At 44.0% G+C, this 15,168-nt stretch overlaps 2 protein-coding genes across 3 annotated transcripts in view; one reads left to right on the forward strand and one right to left on the reverse strand.

Annotated features, from left to right (window-relative positions):
• Positions 1-15,168, forward strand: part of LOC308080684 (protein NLRC3-like) — a 414,646-nt gene that overhangs the window by 104,162 nt on the left and 295,316 nt on the right. The window lies entirely within an intron of this gene.
• Positions 5,962-6,384, reverse strand: LOC308080174 (huntingtin-interacting protein K-like; the record flags this gene model as incomplete). Its single annotated transcript, XM_080421950.1, has 2 exons — positions 5,962-6,250; positions 6,371-6,384. The coding sequence occupies 2 exons, from the start codon at positions 6,382-6,384 to the stop codon at positions 5,962-5,964; spliced, it is 303 nt and encodes a 100-aa protein (XP_080278076.1).

The raw sequence follows: 15,168 nt of genomic DNA on the forward strand, positions 1-15,168 counted from the left end.
AAGTGTATGCAACTGGAACAACGGGAGCTGACCCAAAAGATCAGGGACATTAAAGAGGTGCATGTTAACCAGAAACATGGCAAGAGCTGGAAGCTCATCAATGACATTTCTGGCAGAAGCTCTTCTCAGACTTCCAAGATCTGGGGAGAAAGCGCAGAAGAACGAGTTGAAACATGGTACCAGCACTTCAAAACACTCCTAGGAAATCCTCCTTCAACCGAAGAAGAGGATGATCCGATGCTCCTGTCTTCCATGACCTTCCCAAACCAGACGGTTCACCATGGATGAGTACCAGAGGGCCAAGGCTACTATCAAGTGAGGCAAGAGCTGCGGGGAAGATGGAGTGACAGCAGAGGTTCTGATGTATGTGCCCATAGACGAGGTGGTGTTGGATTTTATCAAGCACACACGTCTAGCAAGCTGCCGAAGCTGTGGAGCAAAATGATCATCGATCCAGTACCAAAGTCAGGCGAACTCACCAAGGCATTAGCCTGAGCTCACAAGTTGCCAAGACGGCTAACAGGAAGATCCTCAACCGTCTTAGACCCATATTAGACCCTGTAATGAGAAACTCGGGCAGATACTGGTGCTGAGGAGGATACTGGAAGGAGTAAGGAGCGGAATCTTTCAGTGGTGATCACCTTCATGACTTCCAAAAGGCTTTTGGCACCATCCACCGGGGGAATCTGATGAACATTCTCCGGGCCTATGGAGTTCCTGAGAAGATGGTTCAGATGATGGAGACAAGCTACTCGAGGCAGTCCAGGACTTCTAATAACCTGGGCGGGACTGCTTCAATGGAACAGGACCTGAAGGTCCGGGGGGCACTTGACTGGAATGCCTTGCATGGGATGAGGAGAGTGTGGAAATCAGACATGGGAGAAGACCTCAAGAGGCAGCTGTTCGTATAGCTACAGTGGAGTCAGTACTGCTGTATGGGGCTGAGACATGGACCGTCACAGCACAACAGGAAAGGGCCTTGGATGGAGTCTACACAAGAATGCTATGAATGGCACTAGGAGTCACATGGACGGACCACATCAGAAATGTGGTCCTCTACAGGAACCTACCATGGGTCACAGACAAAGTCAGAGAGAGAAGGATGAGGCAGGGCACTGCGTCAGGGACCCATAACTAGTGCCAAGCAAACTAACACTATGAGAGCCAACCCAGGGCAAAGCCAGGAGAGACAAGAAGTGCACCACCTACGTAGATGCACTTCGGCGTAACAGCTTAGCCAACAATACTGTAGAGCTCAAGACCCTGATGCTAGATAGGAGAGTGTGGAGGGCAGCGATTCAGGAGTCCCAAGTTGGTGTTGGCTAGACCACACTCACACATCGCATCGCAAAGACCCTATTCTATATGATCGGCCTAACTGACCCATGCCCCCCTCAACATAATCCCCCCCATACCCTCTACCTCCAACTCCACCACCTGCAATACTCCCCCACTCCCACAACCCCCCCCCCCCCCCCCAACTGCCAGCCCACACCTCTCCACCTCCATAACTCAAAACCCCATCCCACTTCAGGGGTCCCGAGTTGGTGTTGGCTAGACCACACTCTCGCATCGCAGAGACCCTATCCTGTGTGATCCGGCCGAACTGGCCTATGCCCCCCTCAACATAATCCCCCCCATACCCTATACCCCCCAACTCCACCTACTGCAATACTCCCCCACTCCCACAACCCCCCCCCCAACTGCCAGCCCACACCTCTCCACCTCCCTAACTCAAAACCCCATCCCACTTAAGGAGTCCTGAGTTGGTGTTGGCTAGACCACACTTTCGCATCACAAAGACCCTATCCTGTATGATCCGGCCTAACTGGCCTATGCCCCCCTCAACATAATCCCCCCCATACCCTCTACCCCCCAACTCAACCACCTGCAATACTCCCCCACTCCCACAAACCCCATACCCCCCAACTGCCAGCCCACACCTCACAACCCCCATAACTCAAAACCCCATTCCACCCCATACCCTCATACCCCCAAATCCCACCCAACCCATTACCCCCACTCCCAGAACCCCCGGTCCCCATGCCCCCAACCAGCACACCACAACCCCCAAACTCCACCCACCCAAACCCTCATGCACCCCCCACCCCATACCCCCCCAACCACCACCCACACCTCCCACACCCTATAACTCCAAACCCCATCCCACCCCCATACCCTCATACCCCCCAACCGACACACCACAATATTTTCACAGGGTTGTTGTCTGCCACGGTGTTCACGTGTGATTTTGATCTGCAATTAATAAAAAATCACGACAATGATGTTCACATTTAAGCAGCAATGACAACCTCTAACCACAAGTTCAAAATGTTCAATGCCAAAACCTCCTATCTATACCTCAAAATGACCTCAGATGCACATAGGAGGTTTTTACCTAGAAATAGTTAGGCTTACAAACAAACATTATTTTTGTTAAATAATGCTTTTTTTATGCTCATTTTGAGATCAAGACATTCTACAGTACTGTATCAAGTATTACCATAAATTTTTTTTATCAACTCACACTCTTGGTGTGATAAAAGTGTCACCACCTGACACTAATCATTAGCAATCAACAAGGCAATGCAATTAACTTGACAGAGTTACTAACAAATACTTAACTAGTAAGGGGTGAAGACACTTTTTTATTTTGAAAATAATAGATGACTACAAACTGAAAGACATTTAGATGGTCTACATAACATAGAATTCCCAAGTTTCAGCTCTGTCTGCTGCTCAACTAGTTCTGGTGCAGATAAGAGGTTTTGCGCTTCAACATTTTAGCACTAATTGGCACTGAACAAGATAGGAGGTTTTAGTCAAATGACTTTTTCTGACAAAATGAGGGGCGGGACTATCTTGCAGACAGACTGAGCATGTGCAGCATAGCCTATAGTCCTCATCCACAGTGAAATCAGAAAATCATGAAATTTGCACATAGGAGGTTTTGCATTTTGGCCATCGAAATGCTTGCTTGTGCAGGACACCGAAGACAGTCTATTCTATTCTATTTCATTCTATTCTATAAATACTACTTCGTTGAGGGAAAACCCCTCATTTCCAATGACGCTGAGTTGCACAAGAATAAGCAATATTTATTAAAAACAAATAAAAAAAGACAAAAAATCTATTTCTGAAATTGCCTCAAAGGCAACCGTGAATCCATTTTCAACATCTCAGCCTCTGCTCTGAGATCAGAACCCATCTGTTTGTGTCTTTATCAGTGACAGAGGACGACCTTCTGTTGCTTAATGGGCCTCTTATAAATAGACCATATAGCTTCTTTCTTTCCTCTTATAAATAGACCATATAGCTTCTTTCTTTCCTCTTATAAATAGACCATATAGCTTCTTTCTTTCCTCTTATAAATAGACCATATAGCTTCTTTCTTTCCAGTGCTGCGGTCCAAGTTGTCCCCGCGCCCAGAACCCAAAAACAAGCCTTACAAAGTCAGTCAGAAAGCTCCACATGAGTGGTTCTCAAACCGTTTTATTTCAAGCACCCCCAGGATGGTATGAATTTAGCACACAGTCCCCCCCCCCCCATAACTCTGAGAGTGTACAAATTGACCCATTTGGTTCCATTTGTACACTCTCAGAGTCACAGACCGGCAAGAGTCCATTTGGACATCGAGAAAGGCCGTCAAACCTGGCTGACCAGAGAGAACAGACTGTGTTCTCACTGCAGTCTAGGAGAGGTGGAGACAGAGCTTCACTGCTTGACCACATGCACATATAAAGATACCCAGGAAATCCCCTACTTCAGGGGTCTTCAACACAGAGGCTTTCCCGGTTTGAATGGGTTAAAGGGATAGACCACTTTGGTAGAGGTTTGGGTTGTGTAGCATGATGTAGCTCCAAAGGTGGGCAAGACTTTAAAAAAAAATTGCTCCATTGATATAAATAGTTAATTCAAACTAGAAAAAGTGCTCCTCGGAGCACAGGTCTCCGCCAGGTCGGGTAGGTTATTGTGGGCCAGCAATGTTCGGAATTCAGTCATTATAGAGGTGAGTGGAATCCGTTTTCAAAATTCATGGGTTTGAGGCCTTTTGTTCAAAACAGGCCACTCCTGCAAACTTTAGATGTCAAGCCAATCAGGATGAAATTATTAAAAATATGTCAGGTTCGTCTTGATCACATGACTATAGAAATGATGTGTACCAATTTGCATGATGTTTGGACTAAATATGCAGGAGTAATATTTAAAAAAAAAAGTTTAGCACAGATCTGCCTCCCGGTGGCGCTGTAACAAACCGTTGTGAAACATTTGGAGCAGAGGTTCTGCTCTGGCATCCAGGGAGAGTGTGTGTGCACAGTTTCTCGTCAATCAGGCCAACGGTGCCGGAGATTAGCTGTCCACAGACAGACACGCAGACACACACACACGAGGACGGACGGACAGGGTGCAAAACATAGTCTCAGCCACGCCTTCGGCCCGGCGGGGACAACTAGCAAAAACAAAACGAATCAAGTGGATCCCGGGATGGAGCGGCTCCAGCGTGGATCTCAGACATGATGTGGACGGCCTGTGACATCAGTCATCTATGATGTCAGTCATCTACAGGTATGACAGTGGTTCCCAAACTGGGGGTCGGGACCCCCAAATTATTTTGTGGGGTCTCCAGATGATTGGCTTAATGTGCAACATTGTTTTCTCACTGTTTTCAACCAACATACAGTATAAGTGTATACAGGCTATCTGCACATTTCTAAAGTTACAATTTAAGGACGTTTAAGACCTTTTTAATACCAAATTGTCATATATTACGTAAGATTGAGGCAAACATTGTGAAAATAGCCGATCTTGGCTATTTTCACAACATGTATCTGTGGAACCGAGTCAAACTAAATGTAATCCTTCAACTCTTACAATTCCACAAGTGCTTGTCTGGGTGGGGGGGTTCCCAGTTCAAATAGGATTATTTTGGCGGGTCACAGCCTGAAAAGCTTGGAAACCCTTGATCTATGACTACAATCACGTGTTGATGATGTGTGACTCCATATTTGGGCAAAGTTGCAGCCCAATCGGATCTATGCACAGCAACCATACTGGAAATAAATTGGGCCTCTTCCTTACTTCCTTCACAGGTCTTATCAATTCTACGATGATGAAGGCTCTGTTCCATTCTGGTCAAACAGAGTCGCGAAACAGCATTGGCCACACCACACAAACAGGGCCCCAGGGTGCTGATATTGTGCGTGGCCATGTTGGCTCACTGGAAACACTCGGCTACACCAGTGGGTCTCAAAGTGTGGTCCAGGTACCCTCATAGTTCCAAATGTCCCCTTACGGGTGTGTAAAGGGGGGCGCATGCCGCATGCTACCATTTTCGGTGATCACCCTCTCACCGCAGAAAAACTACAGCATGGTGAGACTGAGCCGCGGTGATAAGCGACTCGCCGCTCACCCCAACACATCTCTCTGTTTTTATCATAATCACCTTTTAGGTGAAAACGTTTCCACCTAAAAGGTTGAAACCTTTACTCTAAGAGTGTCCAAATGGTCATGGGTCCATTTGGTTCCATTTGTACACTCTCAGAGTTACTGGCAGGGGTGTAGATGAGGGGGGACGCGGGGGAGCGGCGCTCCCTCACTTCTCTAACTGCTGAAAAAATATATTTTTTAATTTTTATGAAATTATTTTGAATTTTGAATTGTTTTAAAGAAATTATTTATATTTTTTAAAAGCAACATATTTGTAACAACAGCATAATATTGGGTTGTGCAGGTGAGATTTAGAAAACCATGTGGGGTTTACAAAGTTAATCTCACCTCATTTAACAAATACAGGTCAAATACATTACACCTAGCGCTGCGGGGCGGGCGCGGGCTTCAGAGGTGCGCTCCCCTTCCAAAATTAGCACAACACTGGTTATGGGGGTCCTTGAATTAAAAAAGTTTGAAAACCACAGAGGCCCAATTTCTTTCCAATATGGCTGCTGTGTTCTATATCTGAGTTCAGTTTGTCAGGGCAACCAGAGCCTCCACCGCTTTCCCCCTGTGCTCCCTCAGACTGCGCTCTGCCACGGCCCTGGAAATCGCCATCTCTGCCATCATTAGCTCTACGTCCTCTCTCCTGACGGTGACCTTGGCCAGCTCCTTTTCCCTCTCCTGTTTGGCGTGCTGTTCCTGTGATCTCCCGTCTCCAATGACTGACATGGCATTCTCCAAGTCGGAACTGGAGATCTCCTTCTCCTCTGCATAGTCGGTGACTCTCTCCAAATCGGAGGCTCCACTGTCCAACTGTCTTTAACCCATTAAGACCTGGAACGCATCTGTGTTATTTTTTGATTTGAGCTAAAAAAAAGCATTATTTTACACTTTGGCTATTCAAAAATAGCAGATCTACAAGCTCATAGCGCGGCACCGAGTGGCCGCCATGATTACGCCACTGAAGTCTAGAACAAACACGGTGTCGATATCAGGCAGATGGCTGAATGATGTTTGAGTCTAAGCTAGTGCTAGTGAGGAATGGCTGGACCTGGACTGGACTGGACGGGACTTGACTTGACTATGTCAAGGTGTGACGTCACCTGTGATGCAGATGTGTCCATATTTGGGCAATGTGGTCTAGTCAGGCCCGTCATTAGGAATTATGGATGGGGGGGCGGGGGACATCATTTTCTACATTCCCCCCTCATCCACACCCAAAGAGCAAAATAACAAAAGTTCACTCAAAACTCATGTGATAAAACTGCCATTTCAAAATAAAACCAACTGTATAAAATCAGCTGTAATACGTCTTTTGAGAGTGTTGCTGGTTAGTTGTTAAAACAAATCCCATATTTCCATAATGAACATTTCATATCATTTGGCTCTTGTATCTTTTCATCAACATTTTATATTCATTTCGGCACCAATGAAATGATGTAGTCTAGTAGCAGGACACCACACACACGCACGCACGCACGCACGCACGCGCACACACACACACACACACACACACACACACACACACACACACACACACACACACACACACACAACTTTAATTACTTCAAATGGGCTGCAGCTGCATAACTATATCAATTACTGTTAGTTTTAATGGAAACATATTGAGCAGATGAATATATGACAGCAGCACAAGAAAGACCTACATGCATACAACACTGTCTGAACAGGACTGCAGGCAGTAGTTAGTGGGTGTTGATTCATGAGGGGCGGTGTAAAAAAATAAAAATGATAATAATAGTATTTGCCACGGAAACACTTTTGCACTTACACGAAATGTGTCCTCTATAGTTACAAATAGGGGTTCCTGCCCAAAATGGGTTAATCCTGAGAATGAGAAAGCTCCTACCTAGCATCCTAGCAGGTTCTGACAGGGGGCGGGACTAAAAAGGAGGAAGGAAGACAGTGTGAGAGTGAAAGAAACAGGTGAAAACAGAGATGTTCAATAATGTGGTTAATGAAGAGCCAGGGATTAATATCAGTGTGGATATATCAGTATGTTTGTGTGTTTGGAGCTGGGTTTTCACTCAGTATTTCTACCATAACCAGCTGACATTAATAATAACAAGATGGGCTGTGGCTGGTCAACTCACACACTAGGCTGGAGGAGAAGAGAGTGTGTGAGACATTTCAACACGTTTCTGAGTGAGTATGGACGCTCTCTGAGAACTGTAATGACATGGACCTTTAGTTAAAGGATAGGACCTTTATAGCCCTAGAAGGCTGTGATACATTTCACTGACACAGGAGGGCATAGGAGTGATCTATGGCTTTGTATATGGAATACATGGAATGAATGTAATGTCACAGCCATTCTATGGATAGGACCTTTAATAGTGTTGTGGTGTCAGACAGACAGACAGACAGACAGACAGACAGACAGACAGACAGACAGACAGACAGACAGGTGTTCTCCACAACACAGACAGACAGGTGGGGTACTGGCAGTGGTGGAAGAAGTACTCAGATATTTTGCTTAAGTAGAAGTAGCAATACCACAATATAAAAAATACTCTGTTACAAGTAAAAGGCCTGTGTTCAAAATGTTACTTGAGTAAACGTACCAAAGTATTGGCATAAAAATATACTTAAAGTACCAAAAGTAAACACACAGACGGGTGGGGTAGTGGGTTCTCCAGCACACATACAGGTGGGGTAGTGGGTTCTCCAGCACACAGACAGGTGGGGTAGTGGGTTCTCCAGCACACAGACAGGTGTGGTAGTGGGTTCTCCAGCACACAGACAGGTGGGGTAGTGGGTTCTCCAGCACACAGACAGACAGGTTGGGTAGTGGGTTCTCCAGCACACAGACAGGTGGGGTAGTGGGTTCTCCAGCACACAGACAGGTGGGGTAGTGGGTTCTCCAGCTCACCACTCATCTTGTAGCAGCTGTCTAAAGTTTTCAGTTCAAAGGAACTGTGAGCACAGACAATACTCTCATTGAGGATTTCAAATCAACTCCAACAAACAAAGTGGTTTGTGAAGCTAAAGTGTTCAAAATGTTCCTTTGGACTGGATGGGTCCTTCATGTTAGAATCATTTAGAAATGAAAGCAGAGTGATCCACTGCTTCTTTCTCTTTTTCATCTGTGACGCTGCTTTAATTATCTGTAAATCAGTCAGTTAGACGTTAGTTTTGTAACTATTGTTTGATTGAAGTGTCACTGATAGGCCTGTCACAATTATGATATAATCGCCTTCATAATCCTTTCCATGTTGCAAAATGTTATTTTCAAACGTTTTCCAAAGTAGTGGAAATAGCTGATCTATAAGCTCACAATGCATCGCAATGCGACACGTTGTGAGCTTGTAGATCGGCTATATCCACTACTTTAACTCTTTAAGACCGGGAACGCATCTGTGTGTCATTTTTAGATTTCATTGGGCTATTCAAAAATAGCAAATATACAAGCTCGGCTATGAGCTTGTAGATCTGCTATTTTTGTAACTCAAATCTTTGCTTCTGTGGGTTCCTGGAACAAAATATTTTCCAAATGTTCGCTTTAAAGAATATATAATCCAAGATTTTGCCACAAATTTCCACGATTTTTCAAAGATAGCAGATCTACAAGCTCATAGCGCGGCACTCGGTGCCGCGCTATGAGCTTGTATATCTGCTATTTTTGAATAGCCAAATAAATCTAAAAATGACACACAGATGCGTTCCCAGTTATTTGCCATATTCTGCATTTTTTGTCCACAAAGCCTAAAAGCTACATTCCAATGTTCAATGGAAAAAGATCGCATTTATTTGTAAGACATTTAATGGTCAAGTGTAATTTCATGATGGTGACAGCCCTACTAGTGATCTGAACTGATCTAGGATCTGATCCTTACTATTGGTTGATTGTAACCGTTGTAAACACTGTGTTTCTCTCTCTCCACCCCCTGCCACTCAGGTTGAAGAGTGCATCGCTGCATGACAGGCTGACATCTCACAGTGGATGTCTTGTCTTCTCACCACCTCAAGCTGAACACGGACAAGACTGAGCTTCTCTTCTTCCCATGTAAGTCCTGGCCCACGCAGGATCTAACTATTTCCATAGACAACTCCCTGGTGACTTCTGTTCCAACGGCCAAGAGCCTTGGTGTTGTCCTGGACCAGGGGTGATGCAACTTTGATGATGGAGAGGGCCACTGTATTTCCACACTCACTCCAGAGGGCCACGTTGTATACTGTCGGGCTATTGTCACACAAAAGTAGCAAAAATAGCAGATCTACAAGTCAAAACGCATCGCAGTGCGACGCATTTTGAGCTAGATCTGCTATTTTTCCACCACTCTCCCTTGATGGGGTTCTGGTGAGCCGGCGGGCAGCAAGGTTTTGTACATAATGTAGTTTCTTGAGAACCTTGGTGGTGACACCGTATAGGAGCTGTTGCAGTTAGTGGAGTCTGGATGTGATGAAGGCTTGAATGAGTGTCTCTGCAGCAGTGTTTTGTGATTGATTGAATACTTTATTAGTCAGACATTTAAACAGCTAAATTAACACAATAATACATGTCATCGACAACTACAAACACTATATAGGCCATACAAGATGGGAAAATTACATGTACCTCCCCTGGTGGTCTCCTGATAGATGTTTATTTTTCAGGCCAATTTAGAAAGAAACCATTGTTACAAATCCTTTAACCCCTTTAGACCGGGAAAGAATATGTGTCATTTTTTGATTTCTTTGGCTATTAAAAAAATAGCAGATCTACAAGCTCATAGCGCGGCACTCTATGAGCTTGTAGATCTGCTATATTTTTTTTTATCGTGATTTTTTTTTTTTATATATATTTTTTCATATTTTTTTAGTCAAATCTTTGCTTCTGGGGGTCCCTGGAACAACATATTTGGAGATGGGGGTCCGAGGCCAAATACATATAATTTTGGGGGTCCTTGACATGAAAAGGTTTTTTCAAAAGACTGTTAGGATTTGAAATACATTTGTAGAACCCCCAGAAGCAAAGATTTGAGTTACAAATTAAATGCATTAAAAATAAATGCATTCAAAGATTTGCACACAATTTTTCATAAAAATAGCAGATCCACAAGCTCATAGCGCTGCACTCGGTGCCGCGCTATGAGCTTGTAGATCTGCTATTTTTAGAATAGCCAAAGAAAATGACACAGATGCGTTCCCGGTCTTAAAGGGTTAATGGATGGTGTCAGGTCATTCCACATGTTGGTGGCAGAGCAGTAGAACGAGAACGTTCACATGTTTGTTCTATATTTGGTTGATACCAGATCATGGTCTCTCTAGTGTTGTGGCTGTGAGTGTCACTCACTTTGGCGAAGTAGTTAGACAGATACTGAGGGTATTGAGGGCACTGTCCCTTTAAATATCTTAAATGCCAATCCCAGGCATTGATATTTGCTTAACCCTGTCTTCTACCCTGAGCCATCCCAAACTAGCAAAGTGTGTGTGAATTAGGTGGGTCGTGTGCTTTAGGCCGAGAAGTAGTTGTATCAGTTTGTTTTGGGAGGTTCTGAAGCTTAGTTTTTAGTGACATTGAGATGCTGGAGAACCAAGAGGTGCAAGCATGATAAAAATGGCATTGAATGAGGGCTCCAGCTTGAGTCTTGAGAGCACTTTTGTTGACAATAGAGGAAATCCTGCCAAAAAATATTGTTCTGTGAATTGACTTTCTTGATCGCTTTTGATTGAAAAAATCACCCGTCATTTTGTTGTCAAGAATACTGGTCAAATAGGTAACCTCTTCTTTGCTTCAGATAACTCGCCAACTCTGACTCTTGAAATCATTTGTATTACTAAGAGTATGTTTGGACCCGAAACAAATGGATTCTGTGTGTGATACACACTCTGTACTTGGTCTGTTCTTTCTCCCTGGACACCAAATGTCTCTGGCTAAAATCGCCAATCTGCAAGCTCACAATTTTCTGCGAATGTTCCCACCAGAATAGAGATGCTGGGGTTCATGTGGTTAATGTAAAAAAGGAAAAAAGTATGTATGTGTGTGTTTACCTTGCTTATTGTAAGTCACTCTGGATAATAGAGTCTGCTAAATGCCTACATTGTAATGTGACAGATCTAGGATCTGATCCTTGTACGTCTTACTATTGGTTGATTGTCATGTTATATTTATGAGTGGTGTCAGATGTCGTTTTAATAGCTTATGAAGGTTTGAGACTCGTGTGTGTGTGTGTGTGTGTGTGTGTGTGTGTGTGTGTGTGTGTGTGTGTGTGTGTGTGTGTGTGTGTGTGTGTGTGTGTGTGTGTGTGTGTGTGTGACTTTGCATGCACTCTCCCAGTAGGTGAAGGAAGAACTTCTGCCCCAAATGTTGCATAATTATCATTTTGCTATCAGCCTATTTTACTAAACCATGGTTGTGGTGGATTTGTGTTTTCAAGGGTATATACTGTATAGCAAATGGCAGCAGGACACTGATTATAATTGAATGTGAGTTGTTAACTTCTTTGAACACAGGCGTACTTTAGAGGTGAATCTGAATCACTCACAAAGGGCCGTTCTTGAGCCATTAAGACTTGAGGCCGATTCTACAAATGCCTTCTAAATCCTAACAATTTTATGAAAAACGTTTGTTGCTATTTATCGTCTCTGTCGGGTGGAAAACTCATATCTCCAAAACTGTTGCTTTTCAGGATTCAAATTCAAAAATAGCAAAAGTAACAGATCTACAAGCGTCTCGAGCTTGTAGATCTGCTACTTTTGCTACTTTTGTATGACACTGTAGTATGATCAAGTAGGGCGTTAATTTACGAAAAGACGCAACATGTTAGAATATGGAGATAAGAGGTTCCTGACTGACAGAAAATATATACATATATATATATTTATATATATTTTAATCTAAAATCTAAAATGACACAGATGCTTTCCTGGTTTTAATGGGTGAATTGACCCAACATACCACAGGCGGGAACGAACTGAATGGTGTAACGATCAGGGAGCCAGTGGAGAGAGACAAGAATCAGGGAGATGTGATCATACGTCCGTGACCCTGTTAACCCTTTAAGACCGGGGAAGCATCTGTATGTCATTTTTTGATTTCTTTGGGCTATTCAAAAATAGCAGATCTACAAGCTCATAGCGCGGCACCGAGTGCCGCGCTATGAGCTTGTAGATCTGCTATTCTTTTTTAAATCGTGAAAATGTGTGCAAATCTTTTAAATACATGTTTTTTAACTCAAATCTTTGCTTCTGGGGGTCCCTGGAACAACATATTTTTAGATGGGAGGGGGTCCGCGGACAAATACATATTATTTTGGGGGTCCTTGACATGAAAAAAGTTTGAAAACCATTGATAATATACACATAAGTTTAAAAAATATATATTAGGATTTATAAGACATTATAGAATCCCCAGAAGCAAAGATTTGAGTTTTAAAAAATTGCTTAAAAATCAATGTATATATATTCAAAACTAAAGATTTACAAGCTCGTAGCGCTATTTTTGAATAGCCAAATAAATCTTAAGATGACACAGATGCATTCCCCGGTCTAAAGGGTTAAGAGACGAGAGGCAGCGTTTTGGACTGAACTGCAGGCTGAGTGACAGACAGGCTTGGCTAACGGGTTGAGATAAACCCAGACCCTACGAGGAATAAGGTTAGGTTTAGGCATAGTTTTACTGAGGTTAAGTTTAAGAATAAGGTTAGGTTTAGGCATAATTTTACTGAGGTTAAGGTTTAGGAATAAGGTTAGGTTTAGGTATAGTTTTACTGAGGTTAAGGTTTAGGAATAAGGTTAGGTTTAGGTATAGTTTTACTGAGGTTAAGGTTTAGGAATAAGGTTAGGTTTAGGCATAGTTTTACTGAGGTTAAGTTTAGGAATAAGGTTAGGTTTAGACATAGTTTTACTGAGCTTAAGGTTTAGGAATAAGGTTAGGTTCAGGCATAGTTTTACTGAGGTTAAGGTTTAGGAATAAGGTTAGGTTTAGGCATAGTTTTACTGAGGTTAAGGTTTAGGAATAAGGTTAGGTTTAGGTATAGTTTTACTGAGCTTAAGGTTTAGGAATAAGGTTAGGTTCAGGCATAGTTTTACTGAGGTTAAGGTTTAGGAATAAGGTTAGGTTTAGGCATAGTTTTACTGAGGTTAAGGTTTAGGAATAAGGTTAGGTTTAGGCATAGTTTTACTGAGGTTAAGGTTTAGGAATAAGGTTAGGTTTAGGCATAGTTTTACTGAGGATAAGGTTTAGGAATAAGGTTAGGTTTAGGCATAGTTTTACTGAGGATAAGGTTTAGGAATAAGGTGAGGTTTAGGCATAGTTCTACTTCATTCCTACTGACCGCCAGAGGCAGTGTTTTCAACACCTGGATATTCATCGCTCGCTCGCGCATAGGTCGAATATTAATCAAAGTCACTCGTGACCTGTGTACGCGCACGCCACCTATATAGGTGCGGGGCACACAGCGTTCATCCTCTTTCATCTTTTCGCCTCCGGAGCGTAGGTCGATCAACTTCAGCTGCGCGTGAAGTCTTGCAACCAACACGGTTGGAGCTACGGACCACGGTTTCGTCCTCCAGAGACTGCGTAGCCTGATTTATATATTGGATTACCCCGTTCATAGGGGCATCGGAAATATATTGGATTACCCCGTTCACAGGGGCATCGGAAAGAACCAAAAAGGAAGAGAAAAGGACAAGGAAAAAGAGAGGAAGCGTATAGCTGCAGCATATAGCTGCAGCAACGGTGAATGGAGTTAGCGGCTGCTTGTTAGCATCCGTGGCTAACGACAATAACATCGAGGCGGTCCAGGCATGGAGCCATAGCTGTGCATCGGCGACGGTGAGTGAATGTTTGGGCTGTGTTTACGGAAATAAACAGATAAAGTTAGCGCTGGGAGTGCATCTCGCTGCCGCTTTTACTGGAATATATTGCTAGCCTAGCATTGGGGGTGTCTCTCGCTCCACTTCTGCTGGTCGCTGGGCAAGAGGAAAAAAAAAAAAAAAAGGAGAGGAGGATTAGCGTTGAGTGTGTCTCGCTGCCGCTTTTACTGGAATATACTGCTAGCCTAGCATTGGGAGTGTCTCTCGCTCCACTTCTGCTGGTTGCTGGACAAGAGAAAAGGAGAAAAAAGGAAAGGAGGATTAGCGTTGAGAGTGTGTCTCGCTGCCGTTTTTACTGGAATATACTGCTAGCCTAGCATTGGGAGTGTCTCTCGCTCCACTTCTGCTGGTCGCTGGACAGGAAAAAAAGGAAAAGGAGGATTAGCGTTGAGAGTGTGTCTCGCTCTGCCGCTTTAATATACCGCTAGCATTGGGAGTGTGTCTCGCTCCGCTGCTGCTGGTCACTCGACAAGAGAGCAAAAAAAAAAAAAAAGAAAAAGCGTAACCACGGTGTGGTCCACTGTATTGTACCGTTAGCAATTAGCATTGGGAGTGTGTCTCGCTCCACTGCTGCTTTGGTGCTGCCATGCTGGCAATGTACGCCGTCTGTAACACGTGCTCGGCTGCTCTGGGGTCAGAGGATGGCCATGACCTATGCCCACACTGTCTTGGCATTGGGCATCTGAGGCAAGCCTTAACGGAGGACGCTTGCGCTAATTGCAGTATCATGTCTTCCGCTGAGAGGGGAGAGAGGTTGGCTATGGCTGAGGAGGATACCGGAGAAGAGATGCCTTCCTCAGGAATGCCAGTCTTGAGCCCTGTAGAGGGTCTTTCTAAGCGCCAGCGCCTATATACTGGGACCTCAGGCGCCAAGAGGAGACGTCAGGAGGACTATCCGTTGTCTCGCAAGGTGGA

The sequence above is a fragment of the Gymnoscopelus braueri genome (assembly GCF_963280865.1).
Source record: "Gymnoscopelus braueri genome assembly, chromosome: 24".
Taxonomy (NCBI): domain Eukaryota; kingdom Metazoa; phylum Chordata; class Actinopteri; order Myctophiformes; family Myctophidae; genus Gymnoscopelus; species Gymnoscopelus braueri.